This window comes from Solanum pennellii, chromosome 3 (assembly GCF_001406875.1).
Source record: "Solanum pennellii chromosome 3, SPENNV200".
Lineage (NCBI taxonomy): Eukaryota > Viridiplantae > Streptophyta > Magnoliopsida > Solanales > Solanaceae > Solanum > Solanum pennellii.
In genome coordinates this window covers 66,677,408-66,704,269 of record NC_028639.1, presented here as the reverse complement: position 1 = coordinate 66,704,269, position 26,862 = coordinate 66,677,408, and the positions used below count along the sequence as shown (strand labels likewise).

The window sequence follows — 26,862 nt, the reverse complement described above, 5'->3', positions numbered from 1 at the left end:
AAATTGTAAACCACTCCTAAATCTATAAAGGAATTGGTGTGTTGAGTTAAAAGTCTAGGTTGTCCAGGTGGGATTGCTTAGTGGGTAGATTGTTTTTCTACTTTGGCTTGTTGAGCAATAGAGGTCTATTGCTTAACGGTAAGATTGATAACTCTTTCTTACATTTGGTGTAATCGTGTTTCGCTTTTGCTTTTGAAGATTAGTGAAAACGATTGAAAATCCTGTGAGACAGGTCGTGGTTTTACTCCCTTAAGCAAGGAGGTTTCCACGTAAAATCATTGTGTTGATTTTACTGCATTCAACTTTCTGGTAATTTTCTGAGTTGAAGTAAGGGACCTGGTCCATTACTCGTTAAGTGAAAGCATACATTCTATCATACAACAAATTAAAGTTTTGTTGGCTCTGTTTAGGTATATATGTAGCAGCAATAACTAACATTTTATGTTTCCAGGGCACGGGAAATGATCATCTTGAAGCTAATGTTGGAGCATTGAAGTTAGAAGAGAAGACCTCACTTGCCTTTGATGGCATACTCGAAGGATTGGCTTATATCATACACAAAGTCTCTTGCGAGGTACTACTTCATACTATATATTGGTTACAGATCACAGGTTTCAAAAGTCTTTAATAAAATCCATAAACATTGATTGCATCTACAATTGTGATTGCAGTTAACATGCAACTGCTCAAGTGGAGGTCATGATACACATTCAACAACAATGTCAGTCTTAGGGATGCTCTCTAACTACCATTGGGACGCGAAACTAGTCATATGTTTAGCAGCATTTGCCGTTACCTATGGTGAATTCTGGCTGGTGGCTCAGCTGTTTGGCACTCATCCCTTGGCCAAATCTGTTGCCATCTTAAAACAACTGCCAGATATCATGGAACATCATGGTAGCCTCAAGTCTCGATTCGATGCCATTAATGAACTCATCAAGGCCATTTTGGATGTAACCAAAATCATAATGGAATTCAAGAAGCTTCCGTCTCAGTACATCACTGAAGATCAACCACCTTTGTCTGTCGCGATTACTCACGTTCCTACTGCTGTTTATTGGACAATTAAAAGTATTGTTGCTTGTGCTTTCCAACTTACTACTCTTTCTGGAATGAGCTATGAGTAAGCCTCCTCTGTTTAAAACAAATTAATCTTTTCTTCGTCTAATAATTTGGTCCAAATTGAAGTAATTAACAATTGATAAATTGATGCTGCAGCATGATAGTAGCTACCACAGCAGACACATGGGAAATGTCAAGCTCCACACACAAGCTGAAAAATATAAGCGAACACCTCAGAGCTGAATTAAACCGTTGCTATCAGCATATTCGTAAGCAACAAAATCATGATTTATTAAGTACTAAAATTGGAATTTTGTATTTACATCAATGTTCTGTGCAGAGGAAAAGATGCACATCGAGTTCTTTCAAATGCTGGTGCACCTCTTTGAGGCAACACAATTCAACAACATGAAGATAATGAGGGCGATGATTTATATCAAGGATGATTTACTTCCACTTGAAGTCGGGACCACTCAAACAAGGGTATGTTCATAACTTCAAATTTATGATTAATTTTTCGCTTTTTTCTTACTTTTTCATGACTTGTATAATTCAATTTCAGGCTATTGTTGAAGTGCTTAGAAGAAAGACTGTTCTACTGCTGCTGTCAGATCTTGAGGCTAGCCATGAGGAGATATTAGTACTGTCTCAAATTTACCTTGAGTCAAGGTCAAGGTCAGAATTTCAATACGAAATAGTGTGGCTTCCAATTGTGGATCGATCAAAGGAATGGAATGACGCGCAGGAACAAAAATTTAAGGAGTTGCAAGCACTTATGCCATGGTACACATGCACCATCCATCCTTGTTAGAGCCAGCAATTGCCAAGTTCGTCAAAGAGAAGTGGCATTTCACAAAGAAAATGATGCTTGTAACCTTGGATCCACAACAGGGCAAAGTTGCCTGTCCCAAAGCTATTCACATGACTTGGATTTGGGGAAATTTGGCCTATCCCTTCACTCTTTCAAAAGAGGAATCTCTCTGGAATATGGAATCCTGGAGACTTGAGCTCGTGGTCGATGGCATTGTTCCCAACTTAATGGATTGGGTAAAATCTTATCTTATACTAACATCCCCAAGTATAATTAATTTTCTTTCTGTCAAATACTAATTCTTTAGAATTTTAATCAGATGGCAAGTGGTAAATTTATCTGTTTATATGGAGGAGAAGACATGGATTGGATCCGTAGTTTCACAAAATCAGCACAAAGCGTGGCAAAGAGAGCTGGGATCGAACTACAAATGTTATATGTAGGAAAGAGCAACAACAAGGAGAGAGTTAGAAAGATCAACAGCACGATAACGGATGAAAATCTGAGTTACTGTTTGACGGACTTAACATCAGTTTGGTACTTCTGGACAAGAATTGAGAGCATGTTCTACTCAAAAATGCAGCTAGGGAAGACCATCCAAGAGGATAAAATTATGCAAGAAGTGTTGACAATGCTGAGCTTCGATGGAAGTGATCAAGGGTGGGCACTCATAAGCAGGGGATCATTCGAGATGGCTCGAGCTAAAAACCAGATAATTACCAAGACATTGGAAGATTACACAACTTGGGAAGAAAGCGCAAAAACTAAAGGATTTGTGCTAGCACTTATTGAATATTTCTTGCAATTGCACACTCCTGAGCATTGCAATCGCTTAATTCTTCCAGGACTTGATGGCGATATTCCTGAAGTGATTGTTTGTGCTGAATGTGGAAGGCCAATGGAGAGGTTCTTCATGTACCGTTGCTGCACTGATTGATTCAACTCCTTTTCTTTTATTGATTGCTTTGGTTTTCTATATTTTTGTTGTTACCTAAAATAATTGGTTGGTCTTTTTTACCGCTTCTGTATATCTAAATTTCACTAAGAGAAGTCATTTTTCTCATTCGTCTAAACCTATCAATTTTTTGGTTGTATTAATGAATTATGGTAAATAAATAAGAACAAATATGTTTATAACAATCTAAGGTCTTACGTGATAAAATCATCATAAACTTGAATTTTTCCACCTTAAGATGAATCCAAACCATCTCTTGGGGCCATAATTACAACAGCTAAGGCCAAGAAATTAAAATAGCAAGGTAGGGGATCGGATTGCTTGCCTTTTCAGTAGTATCAAACCACTTCAAAAATTCAAATGATCTTCAATTTTCATAATACACGTTTCTTTTGAGAGAAAAAAAAATAGTATTCTATCACTTACTAGAAGTAGTTGAAACATCACATCCCCTTTCAAATAATTGTTATGCAAAATACAACGCGTAATAATAGGCCGTTAGCCTATACTAGACAATGTAGTTTAGTAGAGTGTGCATTTATTAGCTTGTGTATTATTAGTATGTTATTCGATTCTCTTTTCTTTTCTAATTTATATATAGTTAATATTCGTATTAGTCATACACTCTATTATGTGTTAATTAAGGTGTGTATTGCTAATACTATGAATTTTTAGGTATTACCAATGAAATGGTAAAAATGAATGCATTAGTATGATTAAAGACCCAATTTCCCTTCCAAACCTCTTTTTCTATTTTTTTCCCCACCATAATCGTGGAGGGTATCTTTGTAAATAATTTTTTATGCAATGCATGTTATTTTTAATGCATCAATCCAAACAATGCATAAATATAATTTATGTGTAATTAATGCAATGTCACGACCCGATTTCTTGAGTCATGATGACACCTACTATAACCCACCAGTAGGTAAGCCAACCCGTAACCTGGAACATCAAGTAACAGGTTTGAGGGTAGAAACTAAATAAGAGTATGCAAAATTTAAGATAACAATATAATCAGGCGAAAGCAAACCAAAACATATATACAAATAAAGATCCCTACCATAACCTAAAAGTCACAAGTACAGAGCTACCAACAAAACGAGTACAAGTCCCAAAAGTAGGCCAAAGAAACTAAACTGTCTTGAAAGGTAAAAGACAAGTCTATATATATACAGATGGAGACTGAAATAGTACAAAACGATGTGTGCTCACCCCAGTCTCTGGATCAGACTGCTCCAAACTCGATCAGCGCTGGCTACTAGTGCTCGGACCTACATCACGAAAATAGATGCAGAGCATAGCATGAGTACCAAACAACAGGTACCTAGTAGGCATCATAGGCCGACTCTTGAAAAGTAAAAGCAGTATGAAAAGAAGGAATAACACAACGAGAGGTCAAAAGTCTAATTAACATTGGAATGCACATGAGTGTCGGAAGAACTAACTAAAGTAATATATAAGCTATCTACACCTAACTGGACCCCCATAAGCCCATAAGGTACACTTGTGCGCAAATTTAAATAAAAATCCGAACGAACCCCCATAAGCCTAACGAGTGCACAGAATAACTATAACTAAAGAGAATTGTATCTGAGAACTCAAGACCGAAGAACATCGAACCAGAACCTCAACCCCAAATAGTAGAATCTGAAAGCCGAACCTCGAACCGGATGCTCACCAAAGGTGCCCAAGTATCCAATCACAAGTATCATGTAACTGAGGCCGGACCTCTAACCGGATATTCTGTATAAGTATACGGGTGATTGAGGTCAAACCTTGAACCGGATGATCTTCAAGAATATCAATAAGGTCGATGTCGGACCTTGAATTCGGATACTCTTCAAGAATATCAATGGGGTCGAGGTCGGACCTTGAATCTGGATGCCCGACAAAGGTGCCAATGTAGCGGCTAAAAGAGTCTATATCGATCCATAATCATAACTGTTCGTGGAACGCCATCCACACTCATCCAATCAATGTAAGTCCTTGAAACCGAATCAAAAATACACTTCGAATTGTGGAGCGAAACTCAGTGTCACCGACGTAACTCGTGAAGCCGTAACATCGAAGAAGTAAGTTTAACTATCGCCAGGGCAAGTGTATTGACTGGATTAAGGCCCAAACTATCAGACTAAGTATTATCGTTCCGAATCATGCATTTCTAAGGGAAGCCCTAGCCAAACCTAAACTAAGGCCCAACATGGTTCAAAAAAGTAGTACACATTGTAATGCGGGTCAACTAATAACAAAAACATGCTCACAATTACCCGATAATTCCCGAAATAGGCCAAAAACATGATTTCTAAGCACATATGCATGATTCAATAACTACCCAACCCAAATCCCAACTAATCAACATGCATTCACATGCTCGAGCTCAATCTAAGAGAGGGAAGTCGTAGCCTACTTGTAGGCCGATCACACGTGCTCCAAAAATACTTCTCTGATATTTTTCCTTTTCGAACGGCCTCATACGCTATCAAAATTAGAGTCACAATGTTAGTGCGGTCGTTTAGACACTAAAATCGCAAGAAACAGAGTCAGACCAATTTCGGGGTCAAAATCGGGAAAATGAGACCCACACTGGAAATTCCAAAATTGACACCAAAATAAGTTCTAAACATATCCTCAAACATGTGTTCCAACTTGGAACACAATTTGGGGCTCGGAACAGTATCAATATGACATGCAACTAAAAACCCAAAATCACACTAAAAATGAACAACAATAGCAACAACTATTTACAAGAAAATGTCAAAAATGAGGGTCCAAATGCTGAAACCAATCACAGCACGACAATCCTCATGAAAAAAATCGCAATCTAAGCTCTTGAATCACCATATTTAGACCTAAAATGACCAAGAAATCATTTTCTAAAATTTTCTACAAATTGAGCTTAAAAATGAGCTATCACAGCAGCCAAAACACAATTTTTACCTCTGACGAAACTTCAAATACAAATTTCAACCACGTCAACGCATTCTCCTAAAAAAACACTCAAGATAGCCACTGAAATCATCGAATTCGAATTTAGAATGAGGGAGAAATCAAGTCCGAAAATATCCCACAAATTGGGTTCATAAAGTAGCCAAGACAGCAGGTGAAAACAAAAATTTACATTAAACGAAGGTCCCAAAGCATCTCCCAAGCTCACCAACACATTTTCCTCGAAAAATCTCACAACCTAGCCTATTGAATCGCTCAAATTGGAACTCTATAACTCAAGATATCGGCACTTTTAAAAAGAGGGTTGAAGTTGAATTGAGGGTTTTATAAAAGGCGAAACTGGTCTCTAAAACCCCCAAAATCTAGTCGTTAAAATCCCAAACTCTGGTCGCTAAAAGGGTGGCACCAGATTTCAACTTTTACTATCTTTTAAAGTCTCTGACAAGGTGCTCGAAATTCGTTCAGAATCCTGTGTGTGTATACGAACTATGCTACCCCACTAAATTTGACGTTATATACTCAATAGCGCAGTCAGAATTTTCATCAGAGGTCATCTCGATAAAAAGTGGATCCCACTTCCAAAGGTCATTTTTAATCAAAATCCACCGAGGGACTCGAAATGAGTCTGGGGACTTCGGGAGTCGAATGGAAGGTCATTCTAGACCAAACTGGACATTTCGGGGCTAACCGCGCTTACATAATTTTCATCCGAGCGCTTTTTTCAAGAATGTTGACCAAAGTCAATCTTAGGCCAGATTTCAAAAGCTAAAACGCCTAATGGTCCAACTCGCATCGAAGGCTTCGATACTAGTGTCGACGTTGCTACACCCCTAATTTGGTCATTGCGGAGCTGATGCAACTCTCAAAATTCCTTTGAGGCCGTTTACCTGATAAAGGACTAAAAGTCACTTTTCAAGCTTCAAGACGTCTAAAACACGGGAAATTGCACTAAATCCAAACGAACAATCAGGCGATCAAACTGTCAGTATCATCAAGTCATAAATGACTTGATGTTGATATAGAAATGCTCTAAACGACAGAAAAGGGAGCTTTAAGGAAATAATGATCTGAAGGGTCATTATATGCAAGCATAACTAATACATGCATTACTAATGCAATCATTACTAAACTTTATTTAACAATATTTTCATACACTCTACAAATGAGTCCCAAGAGTATGTCATCTAATTATGACTTAAATTAAAGTTTCCAAGTGTTTTGTCTTTTTATTTTTTATTTATTGTGATGCCCTAAAGGGGCAAGTGATAGTCTAATTAAGAATACTCGTATCACTTTGTAAGTGGGACAACACGAACAAATATACTATATAATAATTTTTTTTAAAAAGGGAGTAAAGCTCATCTTCACATATATTCCTATCTTCTTCTCATCATACAAAGACAGAGATTTTATTTTTAAAAAAATAGAAAAGATATTCAAAAAATTAAGTTATGTTTGATTATGAATATAAATTAATAGTTTTTATGAATAATTTGGTTTTGAATATGAATGAATAATTTAAAGTGAAAATAATTTTTTAATGTATGGCAATACATAATTTTTGAATTTCAATTCAAAAAAAAAAAGATAAAAAGAATATTCATGATCAAATATCTATTAAATAATCTCGATTAATATTAACGAGTTCGGAGAGAACCAATTAAATTAATAAGAACACATTTTCATCCAAATAGCTTACCTAATCATTACTATATGGCAAGATAAATTTATGATCAAGGAAATTATTTATTTGTCTGCTTCAATCAAAAAAGTATTAGGTACTCTTTCCCTGGTGATTTTTAATAGTGTACAATAGTGGAAATTACCTGGTGATCCAAATCAATTACAAAATAATGCATAGTTATATCACAGTCATTTAATTATGTTTTGTTTTTGCAAATCAAAAATCAATCAACTAAGGATGGTTCTCCGAGAAAAACACTCAATTTTATTTTATAACCTGAAAATTATTCAATTTAATTATATAACTTAAAAGTTATTAAGCTATTCTTATATTTCATCTAGAAAATCACTCAATCAATTTAAATAATATTTAAAAAAAGTGCTCAGTTTAACCATTTTATTGTTGGTGGAGTCACACGTTTTGTTTCTTCTTTGCTACGATATTACACTATGTAAATGAATAAGTAATTTTCTTATTATGTACATATAAATTACACCATTTATAATTGAGTCATTTAAAATTATAAAATCAAATTGAATAATTTTTCAAGAAAATAATCCATACTCGAGTCATGAATGACCATTTAAGATACTATCTATTTAAAAAATTACACTGTATATACTATTGTTACGCTACTAACTCCATTATGCTAAAGTCTAAGCTCTCATCACTTACTACCAACAAACATTACATTTTTTTCTCATTCTAACAATCAAATCTAGGAGTTGTAGACTTGTACCAATCAAAATTAAAAATGAAATTATTCTATACTTTAACTCTGTAAAGAGATTTGTAAGGGTCCACAATGCAGCAAGGCTAATGATTACTTATCCATTTTAATAGGTGCTTTTAGGATATTACACCATCTTACAAGCAAGGTACTTGATTCAATTTGTCCCCACATTTCTTTATTCATTTTTTTTCCCACTATATATACCTTGCCTGCATGTTTCACTAAACATCATCATAAACAAAGCTTAGTAAATTAAACCAATCTTTTTTTTTTCTTCAATTAAAATCCCAAATTAGCAACAAAAAATGGCAAGTCATGCTTTGGTGCCTGCAGCAGCAACAACTCGCGGTCTGAAGCCAACTCAACAGGCAATGACTAAGCGAGAACGCCCCGTTTTCTCGTTGTCTGATGATCATGCTATGTCTAAGAAAATCCTGGATACTCACAATCCTGATGGTCGTGAAGTTGATGTTAATGTCATTCTCCACATTGTTGAGGACGTCTTTCAACATTCCTATCCTGCTGCCATGGATGGCGTGCTTAATGTAACATTTTTCGTATACGTTTAGTTTCTTGTAAATACAACAAATTAAGTTTTGTTGGCTCTGTTTAGGTATATATATGTAGCAGCAATAACTAACTTTTATGTTTCCAGGGCGCGGGAGCTCATCATCTTGAAGGTAATATTGAAGCATTGAAGTTGGAAGAAAAGGCCTCACTTGCTTTCGATGGCATACTCGAAGGATTGGCTTATATCATACACAAAGTCTCTTGCGAGGTACTACTTCATACTATATACTGGTTACACATCACAAGTTTCAAAAGTCTTTATTAAATTCCATAAACATTGATTGCATCTACAATTGTGATTGCAGTTAACATGCAAGTGCTCAAGTGGAGGTCATGATACACATTCAACAACAATGTCAGTCTTAGGGATGCTCTCTGGCTACCAATGGGACGCGAAACTAGTCATATCTTTAGCAGCATTTGCCGTTACTTATGGTGAATTCTGGCTGGTGGCTCAGATGTTTGCCACTCATCCCTTGGCCAAATCTGTGGCCATCTTAAAACAACTACCAGACATCATGGAACATAGTGCTAGCCTCAGGTCTCGATTCGATGCCATCAATGAACTCATCAAGGCCATTTTGGAAGTAACCAAAATCATAATGGAATTCAAGAAACTTCCTTCTCAGTACATTACTGAAGATCAACCACCTTTGTCTGTCGCGATCAGTCACATTCCTACTGCTGTTTATTGGACTATTAAAAGTATTGTTGCTTGTGCTTCCCAACTAACTACCCTTCTTGGAATGAGCTATGAGTAAGCCTCCTCTGTTTTAAACAAAACTATTTTTTTTCGTCTAATATTTTGGTCCAAAATCGAAGTAATTAACAATTGATTAATTGATGCTGCAGCATGATAGTAGCTACCACAGCAGACACATGGGAAATGTCAAGCTCCACACACAAGCTGAGAAATATAAGCGAACACCTCAGAGCTGAACTAAACCGTTGCTATGCTCATATTCGTAAGTAACAAAATCATGATTTATTAAGTACTAAAATGTAGGCCAGTGATAGGAATTTTGTGATGGGCTTGTATTTACTGTTTACATCAATGTTCTGTGCAGAGGAAAAGATGCACGTCGAGTACTTCCAAATGCTGGTGCACCTCTTTGAGGCTACACAATTCGACAACATGAAGATAATGAGGGCGATGATTTATATCAAGGATGATTTACTTCCACTTGAAGTCGGAACCACTCACACAAGGGTACGTTCATAACTTGAAATTATAATCAATTTTCGCGTTTATCTTAGTTTTTCATGACTTCTGTATAATTCAATTTCAGGCTAGTGTTGAAGTGCTAAGAAGAAAGACTGTTCTGCTGCTGCTATCAGATCTTGAGGCTAGCCATGAGGAGATATTAGTACTGTCTCAAATTTACCTTGAGTCAAGGTCAAGGCCAGAATTTCAATACGAAATAGTTTGGCTTCCAATTGTGGATCGATCAAAGGAATGGAATGACGCGCAGGAACAAAAATTTAAGGAGTTGCAAGCACTTATGCCATGGTACACATTGCACCATCCATCCTTGTTAGAGCCAGCAATCGTCAAATTCGTCAAAGAAAAGTGGCATTTCACAAAGAAAATGATGCTTGTAACCTTGGATCCACAACAGGGCAAAGTTGCCTGTCCCAATGCTATTCACATGGCTTGGATTTGGGGAAATTTGGCCTATCCCTTCACTATTTCAAAAGAGGAATCTCTCTGGAATATGGAATCTTGGAGACTTGAGCTCGTGGTTGATGGCATTGATCCCAACTTAATCGATTGGGTAAAATCTTATCTTATACTAACATCCCCAAGTATAATTAATTTTCTTTCTTGTCAACAATACTTATTCTTTAGAATTTTAATCAGATGGCAAGTGGTAAATTTATCTGTTTATATGGAGGAGAAGACATGGATTGGATCCGCAATTTCACAAAATCCGCACGAAGCGTGGCACAGAGAGCTGGGATCGACCTACAAATGTTATATGTAGGAAAGAGCAACAACAAGGAGAGAGTTAGAAGGATCAACAGCATGATAACGGCAGAAAATCTGAGTTACTGTTTGATGGACTTAACATCAGTTTGGTACTTCTGGACAAGAATTGAGAGCATGTTCTACTCAAAAATGCAGCTAGGGAAAACCATCCAAGAGGATAAAGTTATGCAAGAAGTGTTGACAATGCTGAGCTTCGATGGAAGTGATCAAGGATGGGCACTCATAAGCAGGGGATCATTCGAGATGGCTCGAGCTAAAAGCCAGATAATTACCAAGACATTGGACGATTACACAATTTGGGAAGAAGACGCTAGAGTTAAAGGATTTGTGCCAGCACTTATTGAATATTTCTTGCAATTGCATACTCCTGAGCATTGCAATCGCTTAATTCTTCCAGGACTTGATGGCGATATTCCTGAAATGATTGTTTGTGCTGAATGTGGAAGGCCAATGGAGAGGTTCTTCATGTACCGTTGCTGCACTGATTGAGCCAACTCCTTTGCTTCTATTGATTGCTTTGGTTTTCTATATTTTTGTTGTTATCTAAAATAATTGGTTGGTCTTTTTTACCACTTCCGTTTTTACTATTATGTTGTAATGTCTGGTTATCAAAGAATTCCATGTCTTTGATCTGCTCTAGACTACTTTTTCAGTGTGTAATAATTTATAGGTAATGAAATTGAAGGCACCTTCTTTTTTTTCCCTAACTTTCATTCAAGAGTACTCTTCATCAATAGTTAAACGTTCAATATCAACAACAATAACTATGTCTTAGTTACAACAAGATATTAAAGATAAAGGACTTAGTCGTGTCAAAATTAAGGTGCATCTAGATTCAGGTTGCCTTGTTGCTGTTTTCCTAAGCCTAGCACAACATGAAATTTGTGGCTTAATATAAACACAGAAACTTTAACATTCGAATCTATTATGTAGGTAATTAGTAATTCTTCTAATTAGATCTTTTCATTGAAGTTCAAGTTGAACAAATTACTTCCTAAGAACCATCTACTAGTAAGAGCGAGTTTTAGAATAGCATAAATATTACTTACAATTTGGGAGTCACCCCTTTGATTGTTATCACCCATTTGAGAGGTGTCATCACTTGGCCAAGTGGATAACTTCCTAATGAACAAGTGTTAGTTTGTATATTACTTCTTCGCTATAAATAGCAATTACTTTCATTCACAAAAGAGACAATAAAAATAAAGTTTGGAATAGATTATGCTCTTTCTTATTCTTCTTTTAAATTTAGTTTATTAATATAAATTTGTTAAGCTAGTTATTTCATAACAATTAGTATTATATTTAGTCAACTGATGCATGATCATGAGTTCATAGAAATTTAGCTCCTAACTATACGGTCCCTCAAACCAATCAAAGGAGAGTTATTTCTTTTGCCATATTTCACTAAAAAAATATTATTCTTTTCTTAATTCATCCCACTTTAGCCTTGGTTAAGGCTTACTAGCCAATTAAGATTTAAATTTTATAAATTTAATTTTTAAATTCTTTAATATCAAATATATCATTAATTTTTAATTTTATGTGTTTATATTTAATATTTTTTTAAAAAAATTATTAAAATTTTGTATATAAACATATTTCTCATCAAAAATATTGAATTTACGATGGATTTGCCCGTAGGTTAAGCCCGTGGCGTGTTTCACGGGGCATGGCTGGAAAAATGAAGAGGAAAAAAGAACAATAGAGTCCCACTTTTCAGTCAAATAAACATAAATGAACCAATAAGCATGGTCACCAAGTTTGAACATACTTTAGTGAACAAATAAAAGGGAGTATAATTTTAATGCAAGGTGTTACACGGAAAATTTTTATATTATTTTATGCGATAAATAACTAATTAGGTAGGATTTTATTATTTATGTGTCAGTTATTCCTTTTTTTCTTTTATATAAATTCTATGTGAATTTTTAAATTGCAAATCAAATATTATATGACGTTAGCAAACATAAAGCAATATAACTTAGACAAAATATAATACATAAATATAAATGTTTAATTTCCTATAATAATCAATTGTATATATCAAATGACAATTACCCCTTGCTTCTTTATTTTGCTTTTCATCTTTTGTTAAAGTTATATATTAAATTACATTATTACATAGACCGACTATATGAAGTTTCTAATCACTTGTCCTCTTCCAGCGATAAAAAAGGATATTTGTGTAGTTAGTTAAAACGCACAGACGAAATCACAATTTGAAGCTTATAGATTTTAAATTATAATATACTATATTTGTTATTAGTTAGTTAAAGACAGAGACAGAACCATAATTTAAAATTTATAAATTCTTAATTATAATAAATTTCAAGTTACTATATTCTAAATTAACAGGTTCTATCGCACCAGCACCTTAAGGACTGGCATGTGTTACATGAACGAAAATTGTCCTCTTTTGGTTATCAAGAAGTTTCTCAGTTCTTACAGGGAAAGCCACCCAATGAAAACACAAAGTTATTGACCAGATTCAGTTTTCACCTGTTTACCACATCACCATCGAACATTTTCTAATTTAAAGCATTCATATTGTGCTGCTTCATTTCAACATAATAAAAGAAAACACATGCAATTCGATCACGTAATCTATACCAATCATTACGTTCTTTCACTATTGATTTCAGATATTAATTGTAGATTTCATTCCAAAAAGTAAATAATCTCGACCTGATCAGAGAAAAAGAACCAACCTATATAGCCACCCATTCAACTACTTAAAACTAAAAATAGTACTAGGTAATTGTATAACATATATGTATAACCATTTATATACTAGTTAGAATAAGTAAATAGCGAATCTGACCAGCTATTTGCATAGAGAAATCCAGGAATAAATCTGTTTGAGAAATAGGGTTTCTTGACAAAGGGACCATATAGCAACTAATGAAGCAGACATGATTTTCCCAAAAGGTGATGGAACTCCCCACCAATTGGGCAACAAAAATGACCTCAACAAGTCAAGCCCATTATTTACTTCACCTTGACACACTCTGCCATTGTACATTCTCTTTTGAATCCAATGAATTCTCCAATTCTCTTCATATGACACAGATGGATGCTATTCAGCCAAAGTACTAAATGAGTCAATTGAAGCATATAAAATGCCTGCATGAATTGTATACATAAGTTTAAGATTTTCAAAAACGAACATGTTTAGCCTTGTAATAGCCAACATACACAAAAGAAATTAGGAAATGAACTAAGCACTCTTGTCTCGAAATAATTGGGTAATGCAAATGGCAAATGAGGAATTTCACAGGTCAACTCATGAGGAGAAGAAATCCCCATTGGGACCCTGGACTACTCAACTTTTCCACATACGTCCCAACTTGACTTATGAAGTCATTTTCCACTTCGTATTACCTTAAATATCAGCCTTCAGAACCACCAAGCAACTAAAAGAGACATCCTACTCCTCAAGCATCACCAGTGTGGTACCTCATCCACCTCCCTATTCCACCACAATACTGTCGGAAAACACCAATCCGATGACCTTCACAGCCTCACATATACACCTTTCTTTTTTGTCTTTTTTCACTGTCATCCTTCTTGTTCAAGCAAAACTAAACCTTTACTCACCTGATCACAGTGCTCTTTTCCTTGTCCAAAAAGGCTTAGGCATCCCTGCTCAGCGCAATGTTCTTGAGAACCCATGCAACTCTGTTGGAATATCATGCGAAAAACGACTCACAAATAATTCATACGTGCTAAGAGTCACAAGGGTTGTCTTCAAATCCTACGGGTTGAAGGGTACACTGTCTCCTGCCATTGGGAGGCTTTCTGAGCTCAAAGAGCTGTCCCTCCAAAACAACAAACTCTTTGACAGAATACCAACTGAAATAGTTGACTCCAGGAAATTGGAAATCTTGAACCTTCAAAACAACCAATTTTCTGGCAAAGTCCCACCTGAATTATCATCTCTAGTCCGACTTCGTATCCTTGACCTTGGCTCTAATGAGTTATCTGGGAACCTGAACTTCTTGAAATACTTTCCTAACCTTGAAAAACTCTCCGTTGCTGATAACATGTTTACTGGCAGAATACCTCAATCCTTGAAATCTTTCAGAAATCTCCGGCTCCTCAACATTTCAAGCAACAGTTTCCTTGAAGGTACGGTGCCTGTTGTGAGTCAAGTTGAGCACTTATCAGCAGACTTAAATCGAAAAGATTATGTTCCTAAGCGTTACATTCTTGCTGAGAACGCAACAAGGCCAAGCCACAGCCCTGCAATGGCACCGGAGTCCAAATCAAGATATGCCCAAGCTCCAGGACCTAGTACAGTTGTAGTACCAGTAAAAAAAGACAAACATAACAAGACCAGAAGGAAGGTAGGCGCCTGGATTCTTGGATTCTTTGCTGGAGTTTTCGCTGGGGGCTTATCAGCGTTGATCTTCTCCGTCCTCTTCAAGGTGCTTATGTTTTTGATCAGAGGGATCAGAAATGATTCAGGCTTAACAATTTTCAGTCCATTGATTAAGAAAGCAGAGCACTTGGCCTTTCTGGAGAACGAAGATGGATTGGAATCACTAGAACTCATTGGGCAAGGTGGATGTGGAAAAGTTTATAAAGCTGCGTTACCTGGAAGTGACGGAAAGATTATAGCCGTAAAGAAGATCATACAACCACCAAAGGATGCTGCAGAACTCACTGAGGAAGATAGCAAGGCTATGAATAAGAAAATGCGCCAGATTAAATCAGAAATCAAAATTGTAGGTCAAATCAGACACCGGAATTTGCTTCCCCTACTGGCGCATATGCCAAGACCAGACTGCCACTACTTGGTCTATGAGTACATGAAAAATGGGAGCTTACAGGATACCCTCCAGCAAGTCAGAGAGGGGAAACGGGAACTAGATTGGTCGGCACGTCACCGAATTGCAATGGGAATAGCTGCTGGACTCGAGTATCTCCATATAAATCATACTCAGCGTATAATTCACAGAGATCTAAAGCCAGGCAATGTCCTCCTTGATGATGACATGGAAGCTCGAATTGCGGATTTTGGCCTTGCAAAGGCTGTCCCAGATGCTCATACACATATTACAACTTCAAATGTGGCAGGAACTATAGGATACATCGCTCCAGAATATCATCAGACACTGAAGTTCACTGATAAGTGTGATATATACAGCTTCGGGGTGCTGCTAGGCGTGCTAGTTATGGGAAAGCTTCCATCTGATGAGTTCTTCCAAAACACTTCTGAGATGAGTTTAGTGAAATGGATGAGAAATGTCATGACTTCTGAGGATCCAAACAGAGCAATTGATCCAAAGCTGATGGGTAATGGAAATGAGGACCAAATGCTTTTGGTTCTCAAGATTGCCTGCTTTTGTACCATGGAGAATCCCAAGGAGAGGCCTAATAGTAAGGATGTTAGGTGCATGTTGATGCAGATCAAGCATTAAGTATGTAGTGGATAACTTATAGTAAATAAAAGTTTGTCATGAAACTAAGAAAGTATTCTCATGTAAGACTGTCCTTGTGCATTCTGTTACATCTCCAATATGAGAGACTGTCCTTATGTATTTTGTTTCCTCTCCAATATGAGAAGCTTATATTTAGCTGTATGAAAGTTCTTTGCAGAAGTTCTCTCTGCTATATTACGATACCTTAAAGCATGGTATGAAATGTGAATCGAATTCTTTCCACTAGATGCAGAAACTACTAATTCTCCGGACGCTATTGTCTGTACTCTGTAGTTCGAGATGTGAATGGAATTCTTTCCACTCAGTCCAGAAACTGTTAATTCTCCAATATACTATTATGATCAATATAGAAACACTTGTATCACAAGCAAGAGAGCAGCTAGTGAATTGGTCTATAAAAATCTAAGTAACCCTAGATCATGGAAGATTTTAAACATGAAATAGAAAGCATATCCTTATTCGGTTCATTAGTATGATACAGCAAGCATTCAGAATAATTCATAGAGGAAACAGTGTTCTAACAACTAATAGAGCAACAACCAACAAACTTATTTAGGATATCATGCGAAAACCTGAGTATCTTGTACGCAGAAGACACCAATAACATGATTGCTTGTCCAGGTAATAGCTTTCTAACAACTAAAGGTGTAGAACCAGGATCCTCCATGCTGTGAGCAATAGCCAAATGCCAGAAGTACCAATCATGAAATTCAAATGTCATATTATTTTTACTTCATTCATAGTCTTAGCAGATTATTGAAATAAGAAAGGCATCCTAGAACCTGAAATTGCAAAAACAAGTGCTTCCATTTTCATTTGAATGTTCTGTATATCCTACTGTCCTAATTTATCAATAACATTGAATGGATTCAGACCTCATTTAATTTTATTCCTTTCGGCTTTACTTAAGCACTAAACTAAAAAATGGTGTATCTCCTCATTCCTATGAAATAAAAATCTGCAATTGTTAATCTTAGAGCAGATTATGCATGCAATTGTAAATATGAAACACTGCCAGACAGGATAATATACCACTAAGTTTCGCCTTCAAAACATTGATAAAATACATGGTATAAGATTTACCTTACTTGCTTTTGATCTAGCAATTTCGCAAATTTGCAGTCATCCTGGCCAAATTGCACTTTGTGAAGGAAAGTTAAGTAATTCAAACACAATGTATGACAATAATTTCTAGCACTAAAAACGTCTTCAATGAATAAGATTGAATAGAAAACTAATATAAAATTATCTTAGAAAACAAAAGTTTCTTCAGGAGCATTTTCTAAAAGAACTAACATGCGCTACATATGGAGTATCGTAAATTCTAAAAGCACGCGTCTAATCAATATTTTCAAGTTAGTCCAACAGCTATAAAAGAAATCATCCAACATCTTGCATGTTTAGAGAGAAAATGGCATTCCTATTTTTAAAAAGATAAACCCCATTTTTGCACTCTACTGACATAACTTTATAATTTCATATCTCGTTCAAGTACCTTAAAAATCTAAAAGTAACTGAGGAAGTATCCTCTCTAGATGAGTTGCTTCGATTTTGACACTGCCCTCAGCTTCAGCAATAGTAGCAGCACGTTGTATAGCTTCTACATCAAGGAAACAGATCTCAAAATAAACTTCACGCACGAGAAACTTTAGCCAATTAAATAATACAATTTTTCTTCATTGATGATCAAACCTGCTACAAAGACTCGGAGGAGTTCAGAGCTCAGCTTCAGTGCATTTGCATTGGCTTTTATCATCAACACAGAAACACACACATGAGAAGGATAACTCATTGTCCAAGGAACATATCCACTTTCAGCTAATATATAACAAACCAGAGGTCCAACACATATAAGAAAATGTAAATACCAGTATAAGAAGCAGTTACTAAAGGTGGGCTAATGTAGTTTTGTTAAAGGTTAAATATGTCATTGTCATCAAGAAGGTAATACTCAGAAAAGCTTGCTTGCCACAACCCACATTTCTAATACTTCTAAAGCCATAACAAGAAATGAGAAATGGCAAAACAAAACAGAAATTAAACCTTCTTCATTCTCTTCCCTTTTCTTGCGAGTTAAGCTACCTTGTCATGAAGAAACTAACATTGGTAAAATAAAATAGAAAAAAAGGGAGAAGTATATTAGTTTACTTTTCTGATTGATAAAAGCACAAAGAAATATCTTGCTCAGAAATCCTTGCAACTTGCCATGAGTGATATTTAAACTGAATCTTTCTCTAGTAAAAATTTGGGGAATATCCCAACTGGATCCTAGAACAAATGTACTAATTCTTTTCACTAATGTTTAAGTTTGTCTCCACTAACTTACAAGTAAGAGAAATCAAACTTTAGACTGAGAATGTCTCTGTGATACATAAAATAAAGCAAACACGCCCTTCACAGAAAGCTATAACGCAAGCTTTCTGGCTTTCTCTTTTCCCTTTTGTTAGGGTAAAAGAAATAAGAGAGTACATTTGGTCTGCAAAACTATCTTCAAGCGATGACCTGGTTTGTAGAATTGGAATTAATCTTGTAATAACTCATTCATGTGCTCTCTATATACCATTGCACATCCATTATGCACCTGCCCTATCTTTATCATGTCTTACCCCTTTCTTAAGATATGCAATTGGCTTCTGTAATTCCATATGGCTACCTAGAAGGGGATGTTCCTAAATAAGCTAATAGAATTGTTTTACTTTCTAATTTGTTTATTTCCAAAATATTTAGATAGATTATTCCTTAATCCACATTTTAAAAATCCAAAAATAAACCTAAAGACAATCTGACTTAAAAAGTCTAAAACCTCCAGAGTGTATTTAACCAATTGAATCAGTATCCAAGTTCGAAACCATGATTTTAAAGTCATCAGTAAGACATGCTAATGTTCAACACAGTAGCATACTTGAGCTGAAAACAATGCATTAGCCAAGTTCTTACCAAAAGTTGGTCGAATTCTCTTTGATGAGCTAGCCCCAACCTACAAACACATTTAACAAAATGCTTTCAAGCTCAACAACACACACTTGAACCACACACAATAATTCCAACAAAATTCGCAAACTCTAAGCAAAATAATTCAAAAAGTATCAAAAACAACAAAGAGATAGTGTTAAACCGAAAAGATAGACGAATTCTGCTTACCTCATTGTCTATATTCTCAGATAATTCATTTTTCCCTCGTTCTGCGACGATTATCAAATACGTAACGATAAATTAAAACAAATAAAATTCAAATTACAGAAGAAAAACTGAAATTTAACCTGCAGCTTTTCTTTTCCAAACAAGCTTGAAAATTTCGTGAACCAAATCCTGTTTCAAGCCAAGCAAAGCAGTTCTATATTTTCAGATCAAAATACTATCGTCGGGGAACAAACTTATGGAGATTGAAAAGAAAGAAGAAGGAATGATTACAGGATCAAAGGTGTTCTCCTTCTCCATTGAATTGCACGCTCATTCAAATGAACAATGAATCGCAACAACACTCAAAATATAAAGAAAGGGGCAAAAACAAAAATATTGGAAAAATATTTTTAAGCAGCTGCTTAACACGAAGAAGCCCTTATAGCTCAGTGGTAGAGCGTCAGTCTTGTAAACTGAAGGTCCGTAGTTCGATCCTGCGTGAGGGCATATACTTTTTGTTTTTGTGAAAAATATTACTTTTATTTATTCAAATTAGACAAAATATTTTGTATTTATTCAAATTAGACTCATGGAGATTACATTTCTTTTGGGCTGGGGCAAAGTGCAGGGAATTTGGGGATATCATTTAAGTAATAGACAATTATATGGGCACAATTTATAAATGTAGCCAGTTCAGAATCAAACCTAAATACTAGTAACAAGTAACATAAAGACATACACAAGTTTGAGCCTACATTATTTTTTTGGAAAAACTTATTTTATTAGATATACATCCCTACCATATATTCTAATCCTATAATTTTAAATAATTATGTATTAATTAAGAGTTTCCAACCATATATTATGGAAGATACATCTAGATTTTTATACCAAATACACATAATAGTGAGAGAGATGAGCAAGATGGGGAGGAAGGCGAACGAGATAGACATATAACTCATATACATGTGAATCACATCAAACACATATAAAATGTGTGAGCAAGATGGAGAGGGAGGTCAACAAGATAGTCGTGTATCCCAGATACATGTATATCACACTGAATACACATTAGATACATATATCCGAGATAATAGACACATAAGAGAGTGACGAGCGAGATGGGTGAGAGCGAGCAAGATTTGTCTATATATTTCAAATACTCGTGAATTCATTTGGATGTACACTGCACGTATCTAGAATAAGTTACATCTAATTCTGACTTCATGTATCCTAAAATACATGTATTTGGACGTATCTAGATGCATCAAAATCTAATAAGATTCATAATATATATTACAAACCAAAGTGTACAAATCTAATTAATTAGCTGTGGAATTTTACAAGTTCTCCTTAATTTTAAGGTTTTAATTGTTGCCTCCTTTCTGTGAATACCAACAATGACACTAGCTAATTTGCTCAATGAATTATAAAGTCTAGCAATAAGCTAATCCACTAGACTAACATCAACGTACAAAAGCAATAATTAAAGATGGTGTATTCTTCAGAAAACAACCCTAAATTTAATATACCCTAATCTCTTAACGCTATAAACAAAAATCAGCATTTTGTTGTTGTTGTGATGACTAGACAAAATTTTTATTATAAAAATAGGCAACAAAATGTTAGAATTAATGGGATCGACTTTGTAGTCCATTTCAGATCATTTTCTTTTAGCTATGGCTATTGGCATTTGACTACGCAAATCAAAAGAAATATTCATTTTATTTTGAATTTTCAAAGTTGAAATTAGAATTGATTTAGCCGTACGTTTTAGAAAGAATATTTAAAATTTGAATGTAATATATCCTTTTGAATATATATACCTCACAATTTATAAAAACTAACAAAAATCACTCAAATCAACTGATTTAACTCAAACATATAATTAAATTTGTTCTAAAAGAGTAATTATCTCAAAATAGATAGTCAGATGCTGTCATAGATTAGATTCATTTTATACGAGCTACTACGTACACATTATTACAAACATTTTTTCACTTTATAATTTTAAATTTTTAAAGTTGTATTTGATTATTATTTTTGTTAATAATAATTGATTGTTGAATATATATACTTTTCATAAAAATATATAGCATAACTTAATGTTGTTAAAGAATAAAATATTTAGGATAAATTTGAAAAAGAAAAACATAATAAAAGTGAAAACAAAATTTTGAGTATATTCCACATTCCCAATGCAACTTCTACTTATATTTGACAGAGAAATTTTTCATGGTAACACATGGAATGAAATTGAGATCTTAAAAAAGCCTCTTTTTTTTTCTTTTCATATTATAATTTATTATAGGAGAGATTATTTCACCAAAGTAATGAAACTTGCTCTTATCAAACTTTGGGATGCACAATAAGATGTATTAATGTTATCCCTTTATTTTATATTTATATATATATATATATATGTCAGTTCACCAAACAAGTAATTTGGACAAATCATATATACTCCAATCTTGGTCCTTATATTTCTGACATATTTACTAAGAGATGCAAACGGTTTGGTTATATTAATGCTAGCTGTATCAACTATCAAGCAGTGGATAAGTTATTATAGTACCGTAAAAATGTCATCAATTAATCCAAGTGGAATTTTTCGGTAACAGATATATAAATAATTAGAAAATGTGATGATCCAACATTTCTAGTGTGCTTAAATCTTCTCACATTAAAAACGACAACAAATAGTTAAGTACAAAAGAAAAGATACAAAAAAAATAATAATACTATATATTAACATTAGAGCCACTTAATCCTAAAAAGATCTCATAGGATCCTTGGGTTGATGGTTAGGAAGTGAATTAATGAGGATAATATTTTAGTAATTATAACGTGTAAATTCAAAAATATTCATCTATCATATATATATGATAGATATCAGTTTATAATTCTCACATAACTAACATGCAAAAATTATATATGAAAGAATCTAAATATTATTTCTATAAGCGGTAGAAAATTAAATAACTTATAATTATATAAATAACTAAATTACGTATAACTAAATTTTGCATCATTAGTATAGTTCTAACGAATAATGAAATGGCCTTTTAATTCCCAATGTGAGACGACCATACGTAAGCAATTACGCAAATATGATTATTATACAAATATGGACACAAATTAAGCTTGATGATTAACCCAAACTAAACAACTTTTTAATGGAATTAATTAAGTTAAGGTCTTTGTGTTATTCCTTGTTATACTGGATTATTAAATATGTATATGTAGTTAATTAATAAAATTTCATAATTTCTCCCACTTAATTGGAAAATGTGTAGTTAAAAAATTGGGTGGCTGACATGTGCTCACCTTTCCAAACAGCTCTTTTTCCATTTTTTAATACTCTAATAATTAATTAGAGTAATAATTAAAAGTGGAAATAAGTAGGGAACTCCAACAATACCTTCACGGGTAGTTCTAGGTAAGGTCCTCTAAATAATTATCATGGTTAATTAGCTAGAGATCTAGATTTATAATTATAATTAATCTTGATAAATAGATCAACATCAATCTTTTTCTTTTATCCTCTCTCAATGCCCAGCATGTGATGTTAATTCCTCAATAATGATAATAAACAACTAGCTATGTACAGATGTTGATCTATAGATAATTTATCTTAATCATCAAATCTCATGAGCTAGCTAGGCATGAAGATTTAATACACTAGCGTATGCAAATCTGATCATTAAGAGCCAAATAGCTCCATCTTTATTTTGTTTTATTTTAAAGTATGTTTTGGTTTAATTGGGATGCACTAAGGTTTAAAAATATAAATAGCTAAGATGTTTCAATATGGTAATGTTAAATCAAAAATATATATCGTACTTTATTAAAGTATTCTTTGTGTTTTTTATTTTAAATATGTTATGACATTCACATGAGAGTTGTATCACAACTGGTAAAATGAAAAAATAAATTCATAAGAGTATGATAAAAATATTAGTGTTAAATACTCCTATAAGAAGATCACTGTATTCTCTTTTAATTATTAAAGATACTAAAATGAAAAGATATTTATATACATCGAAATCTATATGGAGGAAGTACTATTTTTAATATCTTTTTTTAGCTGGCTAGATACAGAATTCTTTTTGGCATTTTTAAAATGTACAAAACAGAAAAAGAATAAATAAACTGTCTATATCGTGATAGGATTTCTTTTAATTAAAATAAAAGAAAGAAGTTATAACAGAAAAATTAAAGAGCAGACATTCGTTGCTTGTGTTTGAGATTCGACATAGAAGAGTATATATATATATATATATAAATAAATAAATTTTATACACTTTCTGCAGCAAACATATTATTTTAATCATGTTAAAGTGTGGAAAATTAACCTTGTTTTAGCCGTTGGTCAATAAGTGATAGCTTTCATGTCTCCCCTCCCTACTATTTAAATTTTCTACGGAAGAAGAGTTGTTTTGGAGTAACGATAAAATTATTTATGTGTATTTTGTAGATTATAAATTTAAATCATGAAATTAATTATTGATATGTTTGTTAGGGTAGAATATGATATCTATTCACTCTTTGCATTTTTCTAATAGAAATATAATTATTGGGGAAAATAACCATTTTTGCATGTTTCACGCTGCATTTATGTATCAAACAATTCTTCCTTTTTCCTTTTATTGCATTTTATAAGTACTAATATATGTCACTAATTTTCCATTAACAATAAAATATGGTTTCTTTATTAATCATTAGTTAGAACTTTTTTTCTTTTTTGTTGACGTACTTCAAGAAGAATGTATAAATATAACACTAATTGAAAGGACATAATTAGTTTGAAAACAATTATGTACTATCATCATCATATGTTCAAAATCATAGGCCCAGACTACATCGTATGAACACTTTTTGGTGGGGGAATAGTGCACGCCTTTTTTAAGATATTATAATACTCCCTCCGTTTAAAAAAAATAATTATATTTTCTTTTTAGTTTGTTCAAAAAAAATTAGTCTTTTCCTTTTTTGGCAACATTTTAATTTTAACTTTTGAAATGGCATGTTTAAGACCACAATATTTAACAGCATTTTGGTACATTTGATTTAACTTTAATTTAAAACCATAAAATTAAAAGTTTTCTTTCTTTTCTTAAACTCCGTTTCAAATCAAACTAGGTTATATTTTTTTAAACGGAGGGAATAGTTTCTTTTGCTTTTCTTGCTACCAAATCAAAGTATAGTTCCAAAAGACATAAAGAATGTTTAAGAAATTAAAAAGGAGCTAGCCATCTCCAATTTAAATATTCAAATGTTTAATTTATAATCAGAAAACTATATATGCTTTTCAAAAATAAACATACGTAAGCTTTCAAAATTATGTGAATTTATTTGACTGAACAAAAAAAATTTAATAAAATATTACAAAAACTTATAATCTTAAAACATATTAAAGTTAAAAGATATATTGTATTATTATTTTCAAAATTTAAAAAAGATCACTCATATACTAAAAAGGAAATTAAATCATATCAATTTAACTACGAAATATGTACTTTCTCGTCATACGAGAAGTTCTTGAATATTCACCCACAATGATAATATTTCGTCTGAAAAAGACATATTTTATAAGTATATACAAATGAAGCAGCGAAATAAAACTTAGCAGGACAATAGTAGCAAATAGAAATGATAGTGTATATATATATAATTAATTGTTCATAATTCATAAACAACAATAATGTAGTGATGAGAACACTTATACAAAATCATATATCCACGATTCAGTGAACATGTAAAAGTTGCTTTCAAATAATATTCTAATTAGCTGAATATAATTAATATAAATACTATAATTAACGTGACGTTGAAACAATATTAACCTTCCAAACTCTAATTTCCCCATCTAAACTTCCACTAAACACAGACATAATCCCATTATTATTATTATCTCCATTTTCATCTTCATCCCATGCTGCTGTAATCGACTTCACTGGTTTACAATGTCCTTCAAGAACAATAGAACAAAAATAGCCATATTCATTATTATTATTATTATTCTTTTCCCAAATCCTCACGCTTCTATCAGACGATCCACTTATTAAAACGTCATTCAAATAAATCAAACACAAAATCGCGCCGTTGTGCCCTTTTAATAACCACTTAGCCAACATATAATCTACAGAATGTTCCTTTTTTTCCCATACTACAATTTTTTCATCGCATCCTCCTGAAAATAAAATTGTTCCATCGTTATTCAAAGACATCGCGTTCACTGATGACTTGTGTTTTCTCAACGTTGTAACCAAAATATGTTTATTTTTTTCTCTACGCCAAACTTTTATTTCCCCATCCGCTGAAGCGGTATAAACGATGCCGTTTTTAGAAACAACAACAGCGTTAATAGCATCAACGTGACCTAAAACTGATTCTAAGCAAGAAAAATCAGACATTTTCCAAATTTTGAGGGTTTTATCCCATGAAACTGAATACATTAATCCATCATTAACAGCTAATCCTGAAACAGTATCTGCATGTTGGATCCATAATTTTTGCTTGTGACGTCTAATTTGGACGTAATTTTTTGGCAAAACGCCACGAAGGATACGATCTTTTAAAGTCGGAAGCGTTGAGAATAGATGATGATGTTGTTCTTTTGAGGAGGGTTTGAATTGCCAAATCCTAATTTTGCAATCTTGATGAGCTGTGACGATTTTTGATTTGGCAAAGGCAATTGATTTCACTAAACCAAAAGATGAACTAGTGAACGTGTCGATGAAATCATAAGTTTTTAAATCGATCGCTACGATTTTGTTGAGAGATGCAGCGTATAAAATGTTGTTGTGAATGGCTAGATTTGAAATTTGTGGGGTTAAGGTTTTGAAAGTGGCTATGATGCAATCACAAGAATTGGGAGAAATATTTACAAAGGTGTCAATACTGGAATTAGAGCTAGTATTTTCTTCATATGTTGTTGAAGTAGTGCTTTGTTTTTCTGAATTTGAATCTTCATAATAATGGCTATTATTGCAAAACCATGTCGACATGACCTCCAATTTTTTTCTTCTTCTTCTCTCAATTAAATGAATGGAGAAGTGTTTGGTTTAATGGGGGTATTTGAAGGATGAAGAAAATAGTACTTGGGAATAAAAAATGCATGCAAAAAGACAAAGGGAATTAAAATTGACGTTTTGGCTTTTAATTTGGTGTTTAATATAATATGTTTATGTCAGAAATCAAATCGTGACTTTATAGTGGAGCAATATGAGTCATGTTAAAGTGAGTTGGTTGGTCCAAGTGTTGTTCAATGAAAATTTTCATATTCTTTTAGTTTATATATAGAATAACCTATAGTCTAATATTAATGATAACGTACTTCTTTTCATATATTGATTATTTCATATTTGGTTTTCCTACAGGCTATATAGTTAGGGTCGCCGCTCTATTGTGTCAATTTGATTATTGGTTTGAATATGTTCAAAATTATTAACTTTGTGTATTAACCCTATAGTATACTAAATTTAAGATCAAGGTGACATGTAACAATATATATATATATATATATATATATATATATA

General features: G+C 33.6%; 4 protein-coding genes and 1 non-coding gene across 10 annotated transcripts in view; 4 read left to right on the top strand and 1 right to left on the bottom strand.

The window, feature by feature from the left end:
* The window catches only part of LOC107014746 (protein SIEVE ELEMENT OCCLUSION B-like), a 20,649-nt gene extending 17,636 nt beyond the window's left edge, over positions 1 to 3,013 (top strand). The window contains 7 exon segments of the mRNA XM_015214799.1: positions 452 to 574; positions 672 to 1,123; positions 1,219 to 1,331; positions 1,403 to 1,545; positions 1,625 to 1,850; positions 1,853 to 2,109; positions 2,193 to 3,013. Coding sequence (XP_015070285.1) covers positions 452 to 574; positions 672 to 1,123; positions 1,219 to 1,331; positions 1,403 to 1,545; positions 1,625 to 1,850; positions 1,853 to 2,109; positions 2,193 to 2,810 — 1,932 coding nt within the window. The 3' untranslated portion in view covers positions 2,811 to 3,013.
* A 5,416-nt stretch (positions 3,014 to 8,429) lies between these two features.
* Positions 8,430 to 11,461, top strand: LOC107014745 (protein SIEVE ELEMENT OCCLUSION B-like). The gene is made up of 7 exons (XM_015214797.2): positions 8,430 to 8,739; positions 8,850 to 8,972; positions 9,070 to 9,521; positions 9,617 to 9,729; positions 9,832 to 9,974; positions 10,054 to 10,539; positions 10,626 to 11,461. The coding sequence occupies exons 1-7, from the start codon at positions 8,500 to 8,502 to the stop codon at positions 11,241 to 11,243; spliced, it is 2,175 nt and encodes a 724-aa protein (XP_015070283.1). The 5' UTR covers positions 8,430 to 8,499; the 3' UTR covers positions 11,244 to 11,461.
* Positions 11,462 to 13,489: 2,028 nt separating this feature from the next.
* LOC107015469 (protein MHF2 homolog) lies at positions 13,490 to 19,714 on the bottom strand. Of its 6 annotated transcripts, none has more exons than XM_027915695.1 (8): positions 19,613 to 19,714; positions 19,462 to 19,510; positions 19,343 to 19,383; positions 19,139 to 19,178; positions 17,894 to 17,947; positions 17,697 to 17,801; positions 17,285 to 17,328; positions 13,490 to 13,880 (listed from the first exon to the last, which is right to left on the bottom strand). In XM_027915695.1, the coding sequence occupies exons 1-6, from the start codon at positions 19,637 to 19,639 to the stop codon at positions 17,698 to 17,700; spliced, it is 315 nt and encodes a 104-aa protein (XP_027771496.1). In that variant the 5' UTR covers positions 19,640 to 19,714; the 3' UTR covers positions 13,490 to 13,880; positions 17,285 to 17,328; position 17,697. The 6 variants fall into 6 exon arrangements, with proteins under 6 accessions (XP_027771496.1, XP_015071236.1, XP_015071235.1 ...); XM_015215750.2 differs by lacking the exon at positions 13,490 to 13,880 and adding an exon at positions 16,589 to 16,983; XM_015215749.2 differs by lacking the exon at positions 13,490 to 13,880 and adding an exon at positions 16,589 to 16,869.
* On the top strand, positions 13,943 to 16,383 carry LOC107015468 (leucine-rich repeat receptor-like serine/threonine/tyrosine-protein kinase SOBIR1). The gene has a single exon (XM_015215746.2). The coding sequence runs from the start codon at positions 14,264 to 14,266 to the stop codon at positions 16,178 to 16,180; it is 1,917 nt and encodes a 638-aa protein (XP_015071232.1). The 5' UTR covers positions 13,943 to 14,263; the 3' UTR covers positions 16,181 to 16,383.
* A 42-nt stretch (positions 19,715 to 19,756) lies between the features above and the next one.
* TRNAT-UGU lies at positions 19,757 to 19,828 on the top strand. Its single transcript has one exon. It is a non-coding gene; the product is annotated as a tRNA-Thr (tRNA).
* The last annotated feature ends 7,034 nt before the right edge of the window (positions 19,829 to 26,862 follow it).